The sequence below is a fragment of the Oncorhynchus masou genome, unplaced genomic scaffold, assembly GCF_036934945.1.
Source record: "Oncorhynchus masou masou isolate Uvic2021 unplaced genomic scaffold, UVic_Omas_1.1 unplaced_scaffold_1728, whole genome shotgun sequence".
Taxonomy (NCBI): domain Eukaryota; kingdom Metazoa; phylum Chordata; class Actinopteri; order Salmoniformes; family Salmonidae; genus Oncorhynchus; species Oncorhynchus masou.
The window spans coordinates 91,127-114,424 of NW_027016799.1; the positions used below are offsets into that span (position 1 = coordinate 91,127).

At 46.8% G+C, this 23,298-nt stretch overlaps 1 protein-coding gene across 1 annotated transcript; it reads left to right on the plus strand.

Annotated features, from left to right (window-relative positions):
• Nucleotides 1-13,454: 13,454 nt before the first annotated feature.
• LOC135539177 (extracellular calcium-sensing receptor-like) lies at nucleotides 13,455-17,012 on the plus strand. Its single transcript, XM_064965009.1, has 6 exons — nucleotides 13,455-13,672; nucleotides 13,853-14,153; nucleotides 14,251-15,039; nucleotides 15,272-15,499; nucleotides 15,836-15,959; nucleotides 16,099-17,012. Exons 1-6 carry the CDS (start codon nucleotides 13,455-13,457, stop codon nucleotides 17,010-17,012), a joined length of 2,574 nt encoding a protein of 857 aa, XP_064821081.1.
• Nucleotides 17,013-23,298: the final 6,286 nt, after the last annotated feature.

The window sequence follows — 23,298 nt, forward strand, 5'->3', positions numbered from 1 at the left end:
AAAGAAAGAAAGAAAGAAAGAAAGAAAGAAAGAAAGAAAGAAAGAAAGAAAGAAAGAAAGAAAGAAAGAGAATAAGAGAGAGCACACTTAAATTCACACAGGACACCGAATAGGAGAACATAGGACAGGAGAAGTACTCCAGATATAACAAACTGACCCTAGCCCCACGACACATAAACTACTGCAGCATAAATACTGGAGTCTGAGACAGGAGGGGTCAGGAGACACTGTGGCCCCATCCGAGGACACCCCCGGACAGGGCCAAACAGGAAGGATATAACCCCACCCACTTTGCCAAAGCACAGCCCCCACACCACTAGAGGGATATCTTCAACCACCAACTTACCATCCTGAGACAAGGCCGTATATAGCCCACAAAGATCTCCGCCACGGCACAACCCAAGAGGGGGGCGCCAACCCAGACAGGAAGATCACATCAGTGACTCAGCCCACTCAAGTGATGCACCCCTCCCAGGGAAAATTCCAGGAAATGATGTCATGGCTTTAAAAGATTCTGATTGGCTAATTGAAATCATTTGAGTCAATTGGAGGTGTACCTGTGGATGTATTTCAAGGCCTACCTTCAAACTCAGTGCCTCATTGGTTGACATCATAGGAAAATCAAAAGAAATCAGCCAAGAGCTCAGAAAAAAAACTGTAGACCTCCACAAGTCTGGTTCGTGGAATTTCCAAACTCCTGAAGGTACGACGTTCATCTGTGCGAACAATTGTACGCAAGTATAAACACCATGGGACCACGCAGCCGTCATACCGCTGAGGAAGGAGACGTCTTCTGTCTCCTAGAGATGAACGTACTTTGGTACAAAAAGTGCATATGAATGCCAGAACAACAGCAAAGGACCTTGTGAAGATGCTGGAGGATACAAGTACAAAAGTATCGATATCCACAGTAAAACAAGTCCTATATCAACATAACCTCAAAGGCTGCTCAGCAAAGAAAAAGCCACTGCTCCAAAACCGCTGTAAAAAAATCCAGACTTCGGTTTGCAACTGCACATGGGGACAAAGAGAGTCCTTTTTGGAGAAATGTCCTCCGATCTTCTGAAAGAAAAATAGAACTCTTTGGCCATAATGACCATCGTTATGTTTGGAGGAAAAAGGGGGAGCCGGCACGCCTGGTTCTTTGTGCAGGATTAATTATTGTGACCTGTTTTGTAGTAGAGGAACATGTTTGTTCCTGGTCGTGCATTTTGGTTGTGAGCACCCTGTGTTGCGTTTTGTGCATTAAAGAGCACAGCATCGCACTCCATGTTTCCTGCGTCTGACTCCACACCCACGACACCCGGAGCGTTACAGAATCCCGCACCACGAAAGAATGGAGTCAGCAGGAGCAGCAGCCAACCCTCTCCCATTGATGGAGGAAAAAATCATACCACCGTTCTCCATCGGATCGGAACGGCTATGGATCAAGTGATGGAGAGAATGGACCGATGGGAGAGAAGTGGTCTCCTCTCTCCACCATCGGCTCCCCCCCCTCAGGACTCCCCATCTCCATCTCCCGACTCCAGCACCCTCCGTCTTACGCTCCCAAGGGTTTATGATGGAGCGGTGGAGGGGTGCCGGGGCTTTCTTACTCCAGCTTTCCCTGAAAATAATTTCAGGGAGCGCTGTTCTTCACAAAATTGGATCTCAGGAGCGCGTATAGTCTGGTGCGTATTCGGAAGGGAGACGAGTGGAAAACCGCATTTAGTACCACATCGGGCCACTATGAGTACTGCGTCATGCCGTATGGGTTAAAGAATGCTCCAGACGTTTTCCAATCCTTTGTAGACGAGATTCTCAGGGACCTGCACGGGCAGGGAGTGGTTGTTTATATCGATGACATTCTGATCTACTCAGCCACTCATGCCGCGCATGTGTCTCTGGTACGCAAGGTGCTTGGTAGACTGCTGGAGCATGACCTATACGTTAAGGCTGAGAAGTGTGTGTTCTCCAAACGAGCCGTCTCCTTTCTGGGTTATCGCATTTCAACCTCGGGGGTGGAGATGGAGGGTGACCGCAGTAAGGCCGTGCGTAATTGGCCGACTCCGACCACGGTAAAAGAGGTGCAGAGGTTTTTGGGTTTTGCCAACTACTACCGGAGGTTTATCCGGGGTTTTGGCCAGATGGCCAATTACCTCACTGCTGAAGGGGGGCCCGGTGCGGTTGCGGTGGTCAGCAGAGGCGGACGGAGCTTTCAACAGGTTGAAGGCGCTGTTCACGGATGCACCCATGTTGGCGCATCCGGACCCCTCTCTAGCATTTATAGTGGAGGTGGACACGTCCGAGGCTCGGGTGGGTGCCGTGCTATCACAGCGCTCGGGTACGCCACCAAAACTCCGCCCCTGCGCTTTCCTCTCGAGGAAGCTCAGCCCAGCGGAGCATAACTATGATGTGGGGGACCGGGAGTTGTTAGCGGTGGTCAGGGCTCTGAAGGTGTGGAGACACTGGCTTGAGGGGGCTAAGCACCCCTTTCTCATCTGGACCGACCACCAAAATCTGGAGTATATTTGGGCAGCTAGGAGACTGAACCCATGTCAGGCAAGGTGGTCCATATTTTTCACCGATTCCGGTTCACGTTATCTTATAGACCGGGCTCCCAGAACGTGATGGCGGACGCAATGTCCCGCCTTTACGACACGGAGGCTAGGTCCACCGAATCTACTCCCATCCTTCCCGCCTCAAGGCTGATAGCACCAGTGGTATGGGAGGTGGACTTGGACATCGAGCGGGCGTTACGGGCTGAACCCGCGCCTCCTATATATATATATATATATATATATATATATATATATATATATATATATTCCTCATTGTCCGGCGGGGCGGAAGTACGTGCCGCTTGGTGTTCGGGACCAACTGATTCGGAGGGCTCACGTCCTACCCTCCTCGGGTCACCCTGGGGTGAGGAGGACAGTGGGGAGCCTTCAGGGGAGGTATTGGTGGCCTACCTTGGCTAGGGACGTTAAGGTTTATGTCTCCTCCTGTTCGGTATGCGACAAGAGTAAGGCTCCTAGGCACTTTCCTAGAGGGAATTTACCCCTCCCCGTTCCACAACGGCCATTTTCACATCTATCCGTAGATTTCCTGACCGATCTTCCCCCGTCTCAGGGGAACACCACGGTTCTGGTGATTGTGGATCGGTTCTCTAAGACCTGCCGTCTCCTCCCGTTGCCCGGTATCCCTACAGCCCTACAGACTGCGGAGGCATTATTCAAATCAAATTTTATTTGTCACATACACATGGTTAGCAGATGTTAATGCGAGTGTAGCGAAATGCTTGTGCTTCTAGTTCCGACAATGCAGTAATAACCAACAAGTAATCTAACTAACAATTCCAAAACTACTGTCTTATACACAAGTGTAAGGGGATAAAGAATATGTACATAAAGATATATGAATGAGTGATGGTACAGAGCAGCATAAGCAAGATACAGTAAATGGTATCGAGTACCGTATATACATATGAGATGAGTATGTAAACAAAGTGGCATAGTTAAAGTGGCTAGTGATACATGTATTACATAAAGATGCAGTGGATGATATAGAGTACAGTATATACGTATACATATGAGATGAATAATGTAGGGTATGTAAACATTATATTATGTAGCATTGTTTAAAGTGGCTAGTGATATATTTTACATAATTTCCCATCAATTCCCATTATTAAAGTGGCTGGAGTTGAGTCAGTGTGTTGGCAGCAGCCACTCAATGTTAGTGGTGGCTGTTTAACAGTCTGATGGCCTTGAGATAGAAGCTGTTTTTCAGTCTCTCGGTCCCAGCTTTGATGCACCTGTACTGACCTCGCCTTCTGGATGATAGCGGGGTGAACAGGCAGTGGCTGGGGTGGTTGTTGTCCTTGATGATCTTTATGGCCTTCCTGTAACATCGGGTGGTGTAGGTGTCCTGGAGGGCAGGTAGTTTGCCCCGGTGATGCGTTGTGCAGACCTCACTACCCTCTGGAGAGCCTTGCGGTTGTGGGCGGAGCAGTTGCCGTACCAGGCGGTGATACAGCCCGCCAGGATGCTCTCGATTGTGCATCTGTAGAAGTTTGTGAGTGCTTTTGGTGACAAGCCGAATTTCTTCAGACTCCTGAGGTTGCAGAGGCGCTGCTGCGCCTTCTTCACGATGCTGTCTGTGTGGGTGGACCAATTCAGTTTGTCTGTGATGTGTAAGCCGAGGAACTTAAAACTTACTACCGTCTCCACTACTGTTCCATCGATGTGGATAGGGGGGTGTTCCCTCTGCTGTTTCCTGAAGTCCACAATCATCTCCTTAGTTATGTTGACGTTGAGTGTGAGGTTATTTTCCTGACACCACACTCCGAGGGCCCTCACCTCCTCCCTGTAGGCCGTCTCGTCGTTGTTGGTAATCAAGCCTACCACTGTTGTGTCGTCCGCAAACTTGATGATTGAGTTGGAGGCGTGCGTGGCCACGCAGTCGTGGGTGAACAGGGAGTACAGGAGAGGGCTCAGAACGCACCCTTGTGGGGCCCCAGTGTTGAGGATCAGCGGGGTGGAGATGTTGTTGCCTACCCTCACCACCTGGGGGCGGCCAGTCAGGAAGTCCAGTACCCAGTTGCACAGGGCGGGGTCGAGACCCAGGGTCTCGAGCTTGATGACGAGCTTGGAGGGTACTATGGTGTTAAATGCCGAGCTGTAGTCGATGAACAGCATTTTCACATAGGTATTCCTCTTGTCCAGATGGGTTATGGCAGTGTGCAGTGTGGTTGAGATTGCATCGTCTGTGGACCTATTTGGGCGGTAAGCAAATTGGAGTGGGTCTAGGGTGTCAGGTAGGGTTGAGGTGATATGGTCCTTGACTAGTCTCTCAAAGCACTTCATGATGACGGAAGTGAGTGCTACGGGGCGGTAGTCGTTCAGCTCAGTTACCTTAGCTTTCTTGGGAACAGGAACAACGGTGGCCCTCTTGAAGCATGTGGGAACAGCAGACTGAGATAGGGATTGATTGAATATGTCCGTAAACACACCAGCCAGCTGGTCTGCGCATGCTCTGAGTGCGCGGCTGGGGATGCCGTCTGGGCCTGCAGCCTTGCGAGGGTTAACACGTTTAAATGTTTTACTCACCTCGGCTGCAGTGAAGTCCGCATGTCCTCAAAGCGTGGCAATGTATTCACCCACGTCTTCCGGCACTACGGGGTGCCGGAGGACATCGTTCCTGATCGGGGCCCCCAGTTCACGTCCCGAGTATGGAGGGCGTTCATGGAGCGTCTGGGGGTCTCGGTCAGCCTGACCTCCGGTTATCACCCCGAGAGTAATGGGCAGGTGGAGAGAGTGAACCAGGAGGTGGGTAGGCTTCTGCGGTCGTATTGCCAGGACCGGCCAGGGGAGTGGGCAAGATACATCCCCTTGGCCGAAATGGCCCAGAACTCACTACGCCACTCCTCTACTAATGTGTCCCCCTTTCAGTGTGTGTTGGGGTACCAGCCGGTCCTGGCACCGTGGCATCCGAGCCAGACCGAGGCTCCTGCGGTGGAGGAATGGGTGCAGCTGCCACAGCAGTGAGTCCCCCGTGTTTGTACCGGGGGACAGGCTCTGGCACTCGATCCAAAACCTGCCCCTCCTCTTGCCCTGCCGGAAGCTTGGGCCGCAGTGTGTAGGGCCCTTCAAAGTCCTGAGGAGAATAAACGAGGTGTGTTATCGATTACAACTCCCTTCCTATTATCGTATTAACCCCTCGTTTCATCTCCTCAGGCTGGTGGTAGCTGGTCCCCTACAGGAAGGTGAGGTGCCGGAGGTCCCTCCTCCCCCTCTGGACATCGAGGGGTCCCCGGCGTATACGATGCGGGCCATTCTGGACTCGAGACGCGTGAGGGGCCTGCAGTAGCTTGTGGAATGGGTACGGTCCGGAGGAGAGGTGCTGGGTACCGGTAGGGGACATTTTGGATCTGTCAATGTTGAGTGATTTCCATCGCCTCCATCCGAATCTCCCTGCGCCTCGTCCTCCGGGTCGACCTCGAGGCCGTTGTCGGCGCGCTGCGGGAGCCGCGCGTCAGGAGGGGGGGGGGGTACTGTCACGACTCCGACCAAAGGTGGCTCCCCTTCCCTTTCGGGTGGCGCTCGGCGGTCGTCGTCGCCGGCCTACTAGCTGCCACTGATTCTTTCCTCCCCCTCCTTATGTGTTTATTGAGTACACCTGTTTTGAGTTGGGTATAATTAGTGAGTCTTTATTAGTCAGCCGACCCGCCTGGTTCTTTGTGTGGGATTATTTATTGTGACCTTCTGTTTTGTAGTAGAGGAACATGTTTGTTCCTGGTCGTGCATTTTTGTTCTGAGCACCCTGTGTTGTGTTTTGTGCATTAAAGAGCACAGCATCGCAATCTATGTTTCCTGCGTCTGACTCCACACCCACGACACCAGGAGCGTTACAGGAGGCTTGCAAGCCGAAGAAACCATCCCAACCATGAGGCATGGGGGACTGGTGCACTTCACAAAATGATGGCATCATGAAGACGGAAAATGATGTGAGACAACGATTAACTGCTGCCTCTGATTGTGAACCATACCAGGCCAACATAGATCATTAATTTTACATTTACATTTAAGTCATTTAGCAGACGCTCTTATCCAGAGCGACTTACAAATTGGTGAATTCACCTTCTGACATCCAGTGGAACAGCCACTTTACAATAGTGCATCTAAATCATTTAAGGGGGGGGTGAGAAGGATTACTTTATCCTATCCTAGGTATTCCTTGAAGAGGTGGGGTTTCAGGTGTCTCCGGAAGGTGGTGATTGACTCCGCTGTCCTGGCGTCGTGAGGGAGTTTGTTCCACCATTGGGGGGCCAGAGCAGCGAACAGTTTTGACTGGGCTGAGCGGGAACTGTACTTCCTCAGTGGTAGGGAGGCGAGCAGGCCAGAGGTGGATGAACGCAGTGCCCTTGTTTGGGTGTAGGGCCTGATCAGAGCCTGGAGGTACTGCGGTGCCGTTCCCCTCACAGCTCCGTAGGCAAGCACCATGGTCTTGTAGCGGATGCGAGCTTCAACTGGAAGCCAGTGGAGAGAGCGGAGGAGCGGGGTGACGTGAGAGAACTTGGGAAGGTTGAACACCAGACGGGCTGCGGCGTTCTGGATGAGTTGTAGGGGTTTAATGGCACAGGCAGGGAGCCCAGCCAACAGCGAGTTGCAGTAATCCAGACGCGAGATGACAAGTGCCTGGATTAGGACTTGCCCCGCTTCCTGTGTGAGGCAGGGTCGTACTCTGCGGATGTTGTAGAGCATAAACCTACAGGAACGGGCCACCGCCTTGATGTTGGTTGAGAACGACAGGGTGAAGTCCAGGATCACGCCAAGGTTCTTAGCGCTCTGGGAGGAGGACACAATGGAGTTGTCAACCTTGATGGCGAGATCATGGAACGGGCAGTCCTTCCCCGGGAGGAAGAGCAGCTCCGTCTTGCCGAGGTTCAGCTTGAGGTGGTGATCCGTCATCCACACTGATATGTCTGCCAGACATGCAGAGATGCGACTCGCCACCTGGTCATCAGAAGGGGGAAAGGAGAAGATTAATTGTGTGTCGTCTGCATAGCAATGATAGGAGAGACCATGTGAGGTTATGACAGAGCCAAGTGACTTGGTGTATAGCGAGAATAGGAGAGGGCCTAGAACAGAGCCCTGGGGGACACCAGTGGTGAGAGCGCGTGGCGAGGAGACAGATTCTCGCCACGCCACCTGGTAGGAGCGACCTGTCAGGTAGGACGCAATCCAAGCGTGGGCCGCGCCGGAGATGCCCAACTCGGAGAGGGTGGAGAGGAGGATCTGATGGTTCACAGTATCGAAGGCAGCCGATAGGTCTAGAAGGATGAGAGCAGAGGAGAGAGAGTTAGCTTTAGCAGTGCGGAGCGCCTCCGTGATACAGAGAAGAGCAGTCTCAGTTGAATGACTAGTCTTGAAACCTGACTGATTTGGATCAAGAAGGTCATTCTGAGAGAGATAGCGGGAGAGCTGGCCAAGGACGGCACGTTCAAGAGTTTTGGAGAGAAAAGAAAGAAGGGATACTGGTCTGTAGTTGTTGACATCGGAGGGATCGAGTGTAGGTTTTTTCAGAAGGGGTGCAACTCTCGCTCTCTTGAAGACGGAAGGGACGTAGCCAGCGGTCAGGGATGAGTTGATGAGCGAGGTGAGGTAAGGGAGAAGGTCTCCGGAAATGGTCTGGAGAAGAGAGGAGGGGATAGGGTCAAGCGGGCAGGTTGTTGGGCGGCCGGCCGTCACAAGAAGCGAGATTTCATCTGGAGAGAGAGGGGAGAAAGAGGTCAGAGCACAGGGTAGGGCAGTGTGAGCAGAACCAGCGGTGTCGTTTGACTTAGCAAACGAGGATCGGATGTCGTCGACCTTCTTTTCAAAATGGTTGACGAAGTCATCTGCAGAGAGGGAGGAGGGGGGGAGGGGGATGAGGATTCAGGAGGGAGGAGAAGGTGGCAAAGAGCTTCCTAGGGTTAGAGGCAGATGCTTGGAATTTAGAGTGGTAGAAAGTGGCTTTAGCAGCAGAGACAGAGGAGGAAAATGTAGAGAGGAGGGAGTGAAAGGATGCCAGGTCCGCAGGGAGGCAAGTTTTCCTCCATTTCCGCTCGGCTGCCCGGAGCACTGTTCTGTGAGCTCGCAATGAGTCGTCGAGCCACGGAGCGGGAGGGGAGGACCGAGCCGGCCTGGAGGATAGGGGACATAGAGAGTCAAAGGATGCAGAAAGGGAAGAGAGGAGGGTTGAGGAGGCAGAATCAGGAGATAGGTTGGAGAAGGTATGAGCAGAGTGAAGACATGATAGGATGGAAGAGGAGAGAGTAGCGGGGGAGAGAGAGCGAAGGTTGGGACGGCGCGATACCATCCGAGTAGGTGCAGTGTGGGAAGTGTTGGATGAGAGCGAGAGGGAAAAGGATACAAGGTAGTGGTCGGAGACTTGGAGGGGAGTTGCAATGAGGTTAGTGGAAGAACAGCATCTAGTAAAGATGAGGTCGAGCATATTGCCTGCCTTGTGAGTAGGGGGGAAGGTGAGAGGGTGAGGTCAAAAAGAGGAGAGGAGTGGAAAGAAGGAGGCAGAGAGGAATGAGTCAAAGGTAGACGTGGGGAGGTTAAAGTCGCCCAGGACTGTGAGAGGTGAGGCGTCCTCAGGAAAGGAGCTTATCAAGGCATCAAGCTCATTGATGAACTCTCCGAGGGAACCTGGAGGGCGATAAATGATAAGGATGTTAAGCTTGAAAGGGCTGGTAACTGTAACAGCATGGAATTCAAAGGAGGCGATAGACAGATGGGTAAGGGGAGAAAGAGAGAATGACCACTTGGGAAAGATGAGGATCCCGGTGCCACCACCCCGCTGACCAGAAGCTCTTGGGGTGTGCGAGAACACGTGGGCGGACGAAGAGAGAGCAGTATGAGTAGCAGTGTTATCTGTGGTGATCCATGTTTCCGTCAGTGCCAAGAAGTCGAGGGACTGGAGGGAGGCATAGGCTGAGATGAACTCTGCCTTGTTGGCCGCAGATCGGCAGTTCCAGAGGCTACCGGAGACCTGGAACTCCACGTGGGTCGTGCGCGCTGGGACCACCAGATTAGGGTGGCCGCGGCCACGCGGTGTGGAGCGTTTGTATGGTCTGTGCAGAGAGTAGAGAACAGGGATAAATAGACACATAGTTGACAGGCTACAGAAGAGGCTACGCTAATGCAAAGGAGATTGGAATGACAAGTGGACTACACGTCTCGAATGTTCAGAAAGTTATGCTTACGTAGCAAGAATCTTATTGACTAAAATGATTGAAATGATACAGTACTGCTGGAGTAGGCTAGCTGGCAGTGGCTGCGTTGTTGACACTACACTAATCAAGTCGTTCCGTCGAGTGTAATAGTTTCTACAGTGCTGCTATTCGGGGGCTAGCTGGCTAGCTAGCAGTGTTGATTACGTTACGTTACGTTAAAAGAACGACAATAGCTGGCTAGCTAACCTAGAAAATCGCTCTAGACTACACAATTGTCTTAGAAACAAAGACGGCTATGTAGCTAGCTAGCTACGATCAAACAAATCAAACCGTTGTACTGTAATGAAGTGAAATGAAAATGTGATACTACCTGTGGAGCGAAGCGGAATGTTGACCGGGTTGTTGAAGTTTAATTCAGTAGACGTTGGCTAGCTGTTGGCTAGCTAGCTAGCAGTATCTCCTACGTTAAGGACGACAAATAGCTGGCTAGCTAACCTCGGTAAATTAAGATAATCACTCTAAGTCTACACACTCCAAACTACACAATTATCTTGGATACGAAGACAGCAAAGACAACTATGTAGCTAGCTAACACTACACTAATCGAGTCGTTCAGTTGAGTGTAATAGTTTCTACAGTGCTAGTAGACGGTAGACGTTAGCTAGCTGCTGGGCAGATAGCAGTGTAGACTACGTTAGGACGACGAAATACGATAATTACGCAATTATCTTTGATACAAAGACGGCTATGTAGCTAGCTAAGAAGAAATTGCTAAGAGTAGACAAATCAAACCGTTGTACTATAATGAAATGTAATGGAAATGTAATGAAAAGTTATACTACCTGCGGACCGAAGTGTAGATGCGACCGCTCGCTCCAACCCGGAACCGGAATCACCTAGATAACCCAACCTAGTCATTGTCACTCCCCAACCACCATAGAGAATAAACAGCTCTCGATGGTCAGAGCGGAGCAATTGGTCGCAAATGGGAATGTGATGAAAGAAATAAAAGCTGAATAAATCATTCTCTCTACTATTATTCTGACATTTCACATTCAGAACAAAAGTGCTGATCCTAACTGACTTTTAAAAATGTTTTTGTGGAATTTATATCCTTCGTCATGCATTTGAGACAATCGGTTAAATTGTGACAAGGTAGGGGTGGAATACAGAAGATAGCCCTATTTGATAAAAGACCAAGTCCATACTATGACGAGAACAGCTCAAATAAACAAAGAGAAACAACAGTCCATCATTACTTTAAGACATGAAGGTCAGTCAATATGGAACCTTTGCAAAAACCATCAAGCGCTATGATGAAACTGGCTCTCATGAGGCCTGCCACAGGAAAAGAAGACCCAGAGTTAACTCTGCTGCAGAGGATAAATTCATTAGAGTTAACAGCCTCAGAAATTGCAGCAAAATAAATGCTTTACAGAGTTCAAGTAGCAGACACATCTCAACATCAACTGTTCAGACTAGACTGTGTGAATCAAGCCTTCATGGTCGAGTTGCTGCTAGTACTAATGGACACCAACAAGAATAAGAGACTTGCTTAGGCCAAGAAGCATGAGCAATGGACAGTAGACCGGTGGAAATCTGTCATTTGTCATTTTGGTTCCAACTGCTGAGTCTTTGGGAGATGCAGAGTAGGTGAATGAATGATTTCCCCATGTGTGGTTCCCACCGTGAAGCATGGAGGAGGAAGTGGGAAAATGTGGGGGTGCTTTGCTGGTGACACTGTCAGTGATTTATTTAGAATTCAAGGCACACTTAACCAGAATGGGTACCACAGCATTCTGCAGTGCTATGCCATCCCATCTGGTTGGCACTTAGTGGGTCTATCATTTGTTTTTCAACAGGACAGAGTGAAGGAAAAACAGCCAACACCTGCTCAACGTATGTGGGAACTCCTTCAAGACTGTTGGAAAAGCATCCCTCATGAAGATGGATGAGAGAATGCCAAGAGTGTGCAAAGCTGTCATCAAGGCAATTTAAAACACATTTGTTTTGCTTTTAAAACGTCTCTGGGATAGGGTCTCGTTTCCTGAATGTCCTCCTGACTGACGTGCCCAGGATATGCATATAATTGGTACAATTTGATAGAAAACACATTGCTGTTTCTAAATCTGTTAAGATAATGTCTGAGACTATAACAAAAATGATATGGCAGGCGAAAATCCGATGAAAATCGACCAGAATGTTATTTTTTGAGCGCCCAGGCTCTTTTTATGGAAACCTATTGTTTCTATATATATCCTTCTCCCAGATTGCAATGCCTATGGATTACACTAGATGTCAACGGTCTTTATTCAAGGATTCAAGCTTCTTTTTTAAAAAGGAAGAAGTTATTGGAGTTTTTGTTAGGAGACCACCTGAAGAAAATCAGTCTTTCGGCTTGCGAGGGAGAGGACGTGCGCTTATGAATTTTCCTTTCCTATTGAACATACTACTTCCATATGAAATTCTATAGTTTATTTTCATTTTAGAGAACCTGAGGACTAAATAGAAATGTTGTTTGACTTGTTTGGAGTTTAGCATTTGTGTGCATGTTGAACGTGTGGATTACTGAAACCAATGTCGCCAAATAAACTCACTTTTTGGGATATAAAGAAGCATTTTATCGAAAAAAAGACCATTCTTGCTAAAGATGGGACCCTTGGGATTGCAAACAGAGGACAATCTTCAAAAGTAAGTGATGTATTTAATCGCTATTTTTGATTTTGTGAAGCCTGTGCTGGTTGAAAAATATGTTGATGTGGTTCACCTTCCTCAGACAATCGCACAGTATGGTTTTGCCATAAAGCCTTTTTGAAATCTGACAACAGAGTTAGATTAACAAGAAATTTAGCTTTTAAATTATGTAAAACACTTGTATGTTTGTTAATGTTTAATATTGCGAAAATGTATTTGTATTGCGCACGCCCCAATTTCACCGGAAGTTGTCGGCTTGTGTCCCTCAAGTGGAACGGCTAGGTCTAATTAACTCTAGTAAAGTCATTTAATAATAAAATCTTATTTACAAAGACAGCCTAACTCAGACAACACAGAGCCAATTGTGCGCTGCCAAATGGGACTCAATCAGAGCCAGATGGTATATAGCCTGGAATCGAACCAGGGACTGTAGTGACACCTCTTGCTCTGTAATGCAGGGCCTTAGACTGCTGCGACACTCGGGAGCGAAATAAACAACTTCTGACATTGTGGACATACAAATGTACATGTGTCATGCAATTCCAGATGTTTTACTTTTGTTTAACAACTTCAACACACAAGTAAAATAATAGAACAATAATTATTTATTTCAAACCCATACTTGTTCTATTGTTTTATGTATGTGTTTAAAATGTCATACCAAAAAACATGCGAAGGAATGACAGATATTATTATTATTTTTTTTTATTTGAAATAAAATGTAATTGCTCTATTTTTTTATGTATGTTTTTAAATTGGCATACAAAAAACCTTTGGGAAAGCATGACAGATATAATGTTTTATATCCACAATGTCAGAAGCCTGCAATTATCTATCCACTGCTTGCTCATAATAGCAGCATAACCCAGCCTCTGTCACTATCCCACCTCCCTCTCTATCCTGTACCCCGGGGACACAATAAACACTCAAACCACACCCCACTCGTTGAGAGGGAGTGTATGGGCAGTTCCAGCATCTTACGGGGCACTTTCACCTCTATAAAAGAGGAACCCATCTATCTGCCCTCACAGACACAGCTGCCCTGCTGAATGCTGGCATGGCACTGAGTACAGGAGATGTTCTCCGGCTGCTGGTGGTGGTGATGGGGGGTATAGCTGCTCCAGCCCCAATCTGCTCTCTGCTGGGCCAACCCGCTCTGCCTCTCCTGTCTGCCGAGGGGGACATCAACATTGGGGCAGTGTTCGGTATACATAGGAATGCTCTCTTCAAGGTCCATTCGTTCACCTCCAGACCAGAGAAAACACCCTGTATCAGGTATGTGTTGAAAAACAACTGTCTGTGGGTACTTTTAGCATTTTGGGAATATTTACACCTTTTTTTCTGTGATACTAAACACAATTATCAACTCATCTCAACCGAGTATATCAGTTTTGCTGGCATATGCGATTCCTGGCTTCAACTAACTTATTTTTTTGTTTTGTTATCACTGTCCAGTTTCAACCCACGTGAGTTCCAGTTTGCACAGACCCTGATCTTTGCCCTGGAGGAGATCAACAACAGCAGTGATCTGCTCCCAGGGCTGTCTCTGGGTTACCAGGTCTATGACTCCTGTAGCTATGCCCCCCTGGCCATCCACTCAGCCCTGGCCCTGATGAACAGCCCTGGGCCTGAGGACAGCCTGGGAGACCCCTCCTCCTGTTCCAGATCTCCAGCCGTGTTGGGTATTGTAGGGGAGTCAAGCTCCACATCCACCATCGGAATATCATCCCTGGTCGGATCATTCAGCATCCCTGTGGTGAGACACCTTTTGGTTGTGGCTCTTTAGAGGTAGTTTCATCAATGTCAGCTATGTATGAAAGATCAATTCAAATCTTCCCGTTTCTTCCACACAGATCAGCCACTTTGCCACCTGTGCTTGTCTGAGTAACAGAAAGAAGTTCCCTTCCTTCTTCAGAACCATCCCCAGTGACTTCTACCAGAGCAGAGCCCTGGCAAAGCTGGTCAAACACTTTGGATGGAACTGGGTGGGAGTGGTGAACAGCAACAATGACTATGGAAACAACGGCATGGCCACATTCTTGGAGGAATCGAGGCATGAAGGGGTCTGTGTAGAGTACCAAGAGTCCATCCACCGCACAGACCCCAGAGAGAAGCTCCTGGAAGTCGTCAAGGTCATCCGGAGGGCCACAGCCAGGGTTGTGGTACTGTTCTTGACCTTGGGGGAACTCATCCCCCTGATGAATGAGATGGCCCTGGAGGGAGACCCAGGGCTTCAGTGGGTGGGCAGCGAGTCCTGGATCACAGCCAGACTGCTGGCGGATAACAAGGCCTACGGCTTCCTGAGGGGGGCGGTGGGCTTTGCCATCAGGAATGCCAGGCTGGATGGTCTGGAGGGGTTCCTACACAAGGTGCACCCCTCCCAGGCGCCAGACAACACCCTGCTCAGGGAGTTCTGGGAGACTGTGTTCCAGTGCTCCTTCGAGGGGGGCAGCAGCACTCTGTGCACAGGAACAGAGAGCTTAGCAAAGCTGAAGAACCAATACACTGACATGTCAGAGCTGAGAATATCCAGTAAAGTGTACACAGCTGTATATGCCATTGCACACGTTCTGCAAAACCTACTGACAGACTTAAAGAATGACACAGACAGCGGCAAAAGACCAGTCTACACACCACAGCAGGTGAGCAAGACTCAGATACGACAAAACATAAATAACATATCTTACGAATCATCCCACTCTCTGTGTCTCTCTCTGTGTCGCTCTGTCTCTGTCTAATTCTCTCTCTCACGGTCTCATTGTCTTTGTCTGGCTCTCTCTTTCTCTTTCTGTGTCTCTCTCTCTGTGTCTCTCTCCTTCTGTCTCTCCCCCTCTGTCGCTCCATCTCCCTCTCTCTCCCCATGTTGTTGAGCAGGTGCTACAGTACCTGAAGGAGGTGAGGTTTAGAGTAAAGACAGGAGAGGAGATCTGGTTTGATGATAACGGAGATGTGGTGGCGTGCTATGACCTCGTGAACTGGCAGCAGGAGGAGGATGGGACCCTGCAGTTCCATGCTGTGGGGCTGTATGATTCCTCGATGCCCCCTGAACAGCGCATTACCTTCAACAAGGGAAGACTGGTCTGGGTAGGGGGCAAGGCAGAGGTAGGACTGGGTTAACTGCCTGTTGAGGGGCAGAACGACAGATTTGTACCTTGTCAGCTCGTGGGTTTGAACTTGCAACCTTCCGGTTACGAGTCCAACACTCTAACCACGAGGCTACCCTGCTGCCCCAGGGTGTTGCAAAAGCACATGCAAACCTCAAACCACTGCAAGTGTAAAACATGCATTCTATGATGTATACATAATCCACATAGTCTATCTCAATTGTCTTGTTTTGCATTGGTAATATAACTTCCGTAAGTAGTGACATTAAAACATTTCTGCACGTTTATTTATATAAAAAACACCAATATTCAGACATGTTGTATTTCTCTACAGGCACCTGCATCAGTGTGCAGTGAGAGCTGTCCCACAGGCACTCGTAAGGCTGTACAGAAAGGAAAGCCTGTATGCTGCTATGACTGTGTACCATGTGCGGAGGGAGAGATCAGTAATATCACAGGTAATATATAATGCATTTAGGGCTACCTTCAATACTTTAAAGTTCTGTCACTGCCCAACAGGACTAATAGATATCAAAAAACACATGACACAGTGACACACAGATTCATGGAATGAATGACGTTCTAATCCTTTTACAGATTCTAACGGCTGCTATCGATGTGACTTGGAGTATTGGTCCAATGAAAAAAGGGACCTCTGTGTGTTGAAACCAGTTGAATTCCTCTCCTATGAAGAAATGATGGGGATAGTTCTGGTGTTTTTCTCCTTACTGGGGTCCGGTGTTACTACTCTGGTAGCTGTGGTGTTTTCAACTCATAAGGACACTCCCATCGTCAGAGCCAACAACTCTGAGCTGAGCTTCCTGCTGCTTTTCTCCTTGACTCTGTGTTTTCTGTGTTCTCTTACTTTCATTGGCCGGCCCTCTGAGTGGTCCTGTTCACTGCGCCACACAGCGTTTGGGATCACCTTCGTCCTCTGCATCTCTTGTGTTCTGGGGAAAACAATAGTGGTGTTGATGGCCTTCAGGGCTACACTTCCAGCCAGTAATGTCATGAAATGGTTTGGTCCAGCACAGCAGAGACTCAGTGTTCTGGCTTTCACTCTCATACAGGTCCTGATCTGTGTACTTTGGCTAACAGTCTCCCCTCCTTTCCCCTACAAGAACATGAAGATGTATAAGGAAAAGGTCATTCTAGAGTGTAATGTGGGTTCAGCTATTGGTTTCTGGGCTGTGTTGGGGTATATAGGACTCCTAGCTCTCTTGTGCTTTGTGCTGGCTTTTCTGGCTCGAAAGCTGCCTGATAACTTCAATGAGGCCAAATTCATCACCTTCAGCATGCTCATATTCTGTGCAGTCTGGATCACCTTTATCCCAGCTTATGTCAGCTCTCCTGGGAAGTTCACTGTAGCTGTGGAGATATTCGCTATTCTGGCCTCCAGTTTTGGGTTGCTTTTCTGCATTTTTGCTCCTAAATGTTTCATTATATTGCTGAGGCCAGAGCAAAATACCAAGAAACATATGATGGGGAAGGCATCTAATGATATACGATAGTAAAGAAACATATCATGGGGAAGACATCTAATGATATACGATAGTAAAGAAACATATGATGGGGAAGACATCTAATGATATACGATAGTAAAGAAACATATCATGGGGAAGACATCTAATGATATACGATAGTAAAGAAACATATGATGGGGAAGACATCTAATGATATACGATAGTAAAGAAACATATCATGGGGAAGACATCTAATGATATACGATTGTAAAGAAACATATTTTGGGAAAGGCGTCAACCAAAGCCCTTTAGGATGAATACTGACCATTGGCTTATTCTAAGTCGTTCTATAATAAACAAAGACACATCATATCTAAGTCAGTCATGGGTTAAACTCATCCACAGGCTCAATTGATACCAAAAAATAGAGACTGGAAACACTGTGCAATGAAGTGTTACTTGAAAGGGAAGGGTTCAAATCAAGGATAGAGAGCCTGCTACAGTTTGACTATGAAAACTGCAGAAAACCTCACAATGATCATAGGACTTTTAGGAAGCACCAACTGATTCGTAGTTTGGGCATATTTCTTATTTTATTTATTTCACCTTTATTTAACCAGGTAGGCTAGTTGAGATGAAGTGCTCATTTACAAATGAGACCTGGCCAAGATAAAGCAAAGCAGTGCGACACAAACAACAACACAGAGTTACACATGGAATAAACAAACATGGAGTCAATACTACAATACAGGGTGTGCAAATGAGGTAGGAAAAGGGAGGTAAGGCAATAAATATGCCATAGTAGAAACATGATTACATTATAGAATTTAAACACTGGCGTGATAAGATGTGCAGAAGATGAGTGTGCACGTAGAGATACAGGGGTACAAAGGAGCAAAATTAGACATTTGCATGTGAGAGATAGACGTGAACTCACTTCCTTGTTTAGCCTAATTAGTTTGTAGAGGGCAGGTTCTAAGGGTTTTGCTAAACGGTGATGGACTGAGATATCAGCCAATGTAAATCCGCTCCTGCCATGGTCTGCATTCCTGTCTCTTCATGAGACATTGTGAAAGATGGTTTGAAAGAGAAAGAGCTGGCTTGTCGACGAGGTCTGTCACAGGTACATGGATGTTCAATAAGTCCTGAACACACATCCAACAGCACATTATGCCAAGCAGCCATATCTACATGGGTGTGGTCGCACATTATGAAAGTCAAGAAAATAATGAAGCAGAAAGAAAATGTATAATTTTGACTATGTTTCTCACTGCTCTACCCCAGCGGCCACTGACAGCCTGCTGTGCTTCCGCAGGCCCCCTCAATGACCCCCTCAGTGACCTCCTCAGTGACTGCTGCTGTCCAGTCCAGGTCCAGATCAGGAGCCCACACACAAGCCCCTTACTGAGCCTCTGTCTCACAGGCCTGCTCTGGACAAGCATGGTCTACTATCTCATCAAAAACAACATTGACTTCTTAAACCTCTCCTCATAGGCCTGTGGGCCACAACCCACTGTGTGTTAATATACACCAATAGCATTTGGCATTCATACCACCATCAACACATAGCAAGGCCTCAGTGAAATGTGTTATAATGAATATATCTGTATTTCCATGTATGGTGTAATGTATTGGCTACCCTTCATGTAATATTACAGTGGTTGTCATAAACAATTCAGCTGGATCTCCAGTCTTATTTTAATTACCACAACGCTAGATAAAGACACAAATAAATTAATGTTAATTTTATAAGAATTGTGTGACTCGCTTCAGCTGGCCGAATGTATCTGTATGTTGTAGTAGTAGTAGAGGTTGAAGTGGTATTAGTGGTAGTATTACAAGTGGTAGTTGTAGTTTTACAAGTGGTAGTGGTAGTTGTAGTAGTGGACGTAGGCCTGGCGGGAGGAGAAGTTGTGGTAGTAGGCCTAGTGGCAGTGTTAGAAGTAGTGGAAGTAGTGGTAGTATTACAAGTGGTAGTGGTAGTGTTAGTAGGCCTGGTGGTATTAGTAGTAGTGGTAGTAGGCCTAGTGGTAGTAGGCCTAGTAGTAGTAGAATTGGTAGTAGGCCTAGTAGTAGTAGTAGTAGTAGTAGGCCTAGTAGTAGTAGTGGTAGTAGGCCTAGTGGTAGTAATAGTAGTAGTAGTAGTGGTAGTAGGCCTAGTGGTAGTAATAGTAGTGGTAGTAGGCCTTGTCGTGTCTTTGGCTATGCCGGATTAATTTCTCCGTAATTAATATCACCTGATTGAGCTAATCATGTAAATGTAATTAACTAGAGAGTCGGGCATCACAAAATAATATTTATAGAGCTGTTATCTTCCGAATAAACTCTTAAAGACCTAGTAATATTTTACATCAATAGCAGTCAATATTAATCATCACCTTATTTCAGTCTCATCTGAAAGTTGTAAATTCTTAGTTATCTGCACGAACCCTAGCTAACAAAATTGGGTTTAATTATTTATTTACTAAATACCTAACTAATCACACAGAATTACACATACACATAATTAAATCATAACTTGATTACAAATTACGTCATAAAGGAAAACGGATATGACAGCTTGTTACACAAAGGAAAAGGGCTGGGTTAGAGTGAATGAGCGGGAAGACTGAGGGACACAGGGTGAAGCTTTGCTATCGTAAATACAGTATCTGATGCATTCTAAATTACCGCCCATTTGGAAAAGGATAATGCAATAAATATTTACTCTGAGCTGCGCTTCGGTAAGTTGGTGGTAGATGGAAGGCCGTGTTGCCAAACCGAGTCCTTTGAAGAATGTCTCTTGTTGTCAATTGCATACTTTGTAGTAACGTCGTTGGGTGATAGACGGGATACTCTGTCTGTTCCTTCCTAACCCTTGTTGCATCTGCTGTTGCTAACTCAACGACGAGGATGTATCCCTTCTGTAGTGAATCAGAGTTCAAAGTTCATACCATTCACATCCAAAGCTCACGCTGATATTGGCTTCGTTCTGTAGTTATTATCTGAACCATTCTCACATAGGACCGTCGTCCTACATCCTCGGAACAGGAGGTTATATTGTCGTCAAGTGCTTATATAGGAAGGGAGAGGAGGGCGTGTTTGAAAAGTTGTATAGCCCATGTCCCTTCACAGGGACCGGCCACTGATTGAACAGCCCTGTCTTATGAAAACCCACATCTCACATTTTAGAAGCTAAAATCACATTTCATCACATCACAAATAATGTCATATTCAAACATTTAAATTGACCAACAATTCCATGTGAATCCGATAACTGTGATGTGTATACTTTCCACTGTAGAGTTTATGTCATCTTATCATTGATGAGAATGTCTCAGATGACAACCGAACTGACGTCATATTCATTAAGTACCACCGCATATGTTCCATTGGTCGGATTACCAGAATATACAGTGCCTTGCGAAAGTATTCAGCCCCCTTGAACTTTGCGACCTTTTTCACACCAGGCAGGTCCGAGATACTGTTGTGAAGAAGTTTAAAGCCGGATTTGGATACAAAAAGATTTCCCAAGCTTTAAACATCCCAAGGAGCACTGTGCAAGCGATAATATTGAAATGGAAGGAGTATCAGACCATTGCAAATCTACCAAGACCTGGCCGTCCCTTTAAACTTTCAGCTCATACAAGGAGAAGACTGATCAGAGATGCAGCCAAGAGGCCCATGATCACTCAGGATGAACTGCAGAGATCTACAGCTGAGGTGGGAGACTCTGTCCATAGGACAACAATCAGTCGTATATTGCACAAATCTGGCCTTTATGGAAGAGTGGCAAGAAGAAAGCCATTTCTTAAAGATATCCATAAAAAGTGTTGTTTAAAGTTTGCCACAAGCCACCTGGGCGACACACCAAACATGTGGAAGAAGGTGCTCTGGTCAGATGAAACCAAAATTGAACTTTTTGGCAACAATGCAAAACGTTATGTTTGGCGTAAAAGCAACACAGCTCATCACCCTGAACACACCATCCCCACTGTCAAACATGGTGGTGGCAGCATCATGGTTTGGGCCTGCTTTTCTTCAGCAGGGACAGGGAAGATGGTTAAAATTGATGGGAAGATGGATGGAGCCAAATACAGGACTATTCTGGAAGAAAACCTGATGGAGTCTGCAAAAGACCTGAGACTGGGACGGAGATTTGTCTTCCAACAAGACAATGATCCAAAACATAAAGCAAAATCTACAATGGAATGGTTCAAAAATAAACATATCCAGGTGTTAGAATGGCCAAGTCAAAGTCCAGACCTGAATCCAATCGAGAATCTGTGGAAAGAACTGAAAACTGCTGTTCACAAATGCTCTTCATCCAACCTCACTGAGCTCGAGCTGTTTTGCAAGGAGGAATGGGAAAAAAATTTGGTCTCTCGATGTGCAAAACTGATAGAGACATACCCCAAGCGACTTACAGCTGTAATCGCAGCAAAAGGTGGCGCTACAAAGTATTAACTTAAGGGGGCTGAATAATTCTGCACGCCCAATTTTTCAGTTTTTGATTTGTTAAAAAAGTTTGAAATATCCAATAAATGTCGTTCCACTTCATGATTGTGTCCCACTTGTTATTGATTCTTCTCAAAAAAATACCGTTTTATATCTTTATGTTTGAAGCCTGAAATGTGGCAAAAGGTCGCAAAGTTCAAGGGGGCCGAATACTTTCGCAAGGCACTGTAGTTAATTTCCCCCCACCTTCCGATGTTCCCACAAACTCTATTTTAATCAAGGGTTTTGCAAATGTAACATCAGTAGGGTAGAGAGAGGAAAAAGGGGGAAAGAGGTATTTATGACTGTCATAAACCTACCCCCCAGGCCAACGTCATGACTGTCCCCCCATGTTGCTTTCAATCTTGCGATTAACCTGCATGTTGCAAACCAACATAAAAATGGCCGTGGGTTGTCCTGGTTGTGGAGCATCATTGTGGTCCCCCTCTGGTTGTTGACCCGGATAGGGTTTCTGTGAATGAAGTCCGCTCCATGACTGGACAGCAGATGTCCAGTTGGTGATCGCAGTTGCAGTTCCCCCTCTGGTGGTCGACCCGGGTAGGGTGTCTTCAAATGAAGAAGTCCGCTCCATGGCTGGGCAGTGGATGTCCGGATTGGGATCGCAGTTCCGGACCCCTCGTCTGGTCGTCCAGACTGGAAGATCTGGGCAGTAACTTAGGCAGATGTTAACAACGCACGCACGCATGCACACACACTCATGAAATATATCATTACATTTCCTCCCAAATGAGCGGCGTCGTGGCACTAACTGATGGTTGTATGTGGAAGATATTTACGGCTCTATCACTTTCTGAAACAAAATGAATGAAAGCAATAAACAAAACAAAATATAGTTATGCCATCTTAATCATCTAATTAGTCTATATTATATCTACGTCCATAGTCTTTGCAAGCATTGTCTAATATCATATCTTGGGATTTCCTAATTTGCGGGGTGTTGCTTAGGGTACTATCCTAAGTTGAGAACTATATGATAAGTCTACAGCTGTAAGGCACTAGTTTTGGGCAGTCTACAGGGATGACCTATGGACTTATGAGAAGAAAACTGGTGAGTGCTGTAGCTGTAGAGTTAAAGGCCTCAAAATAAATGTTCAACATTACTAAGGCTGGTATTTTGCTCGGACCCTTAAGTGTTCCTAGCATAAATCTTAATTGGATGTTCCGTTGTGCATTTGAGTTTAATGCTTATGCAAGCGCACATGTCAAGGGAAGGAAGCCAAGTATCCTGGCAGATTACACCTTGTTCAGAATGAGTCTGACGTAGTCAGGTAATTTTCAAGTCGATGCCTGGAGGTCAGTCAGAATTGGTGTCGAGGGAGTCTGTAGTGGTTTTACTATCAGTCACTATCTTCCACTATTGTAGTGGCGGTAGGTATGAAGAAGTATACTTCATAGCTGTTATCCACTTAGGAGCTATCCTTATGACGGAAGTACTCTTTAAGTATTAGACCAGTCGTACGTGGTGTGATCTTGGTTCATGACTCTAATAACTTTTCTCCTGAACGGAGGGTTCTATTTATTAGTGGCGTGTGTAACCATTGGAAGAGTGCAATGGATATTCCCTTCCCCGTTCTGCACTCTGAGTGACTCCTATGTTGCTGTTATCAAAAGCAATTTAACTTGTGAGGTTACTAATCCTCTTACTGAGTGTTGCTGGACTGATTGTGGTATTGGTACTGGTACTCAAGGGGTTCAGTTGTCCTATCGATTTATTCTGAAATGTTATCCTACAGGAATACTTGATTAGAGCATTTTACTTGTTGTCTTGTAGTGACTACTACACATGGCAAGGAATGATTATTGTCGCCATTTGTTTAGGGGTGGACTTCCTTTACGA

Coding starts and splice junctions, on each gene's coding strand:
- LOC135539177 (XM_064965009.1), top strand. CDS start 13,455: ATGGCACTGAGTACAGGAGATGTTCTCCGGCTGCTGGTGGTGGTGATG. Junction 15,500..15,835: donor GGGTAGGGGGCAAGGCAGAG/GTAGGACTGGGT, acceptor ATTTCTCTACAG/GCACCTGCATCAGTGTGCAG. Junction 15,960..16,098: donor AGAGATCAGTAATATCACAG/GTAATATATAAT, acceptor ATCCTTTTACAG/ATTCTAACGGCTGCTATCGA.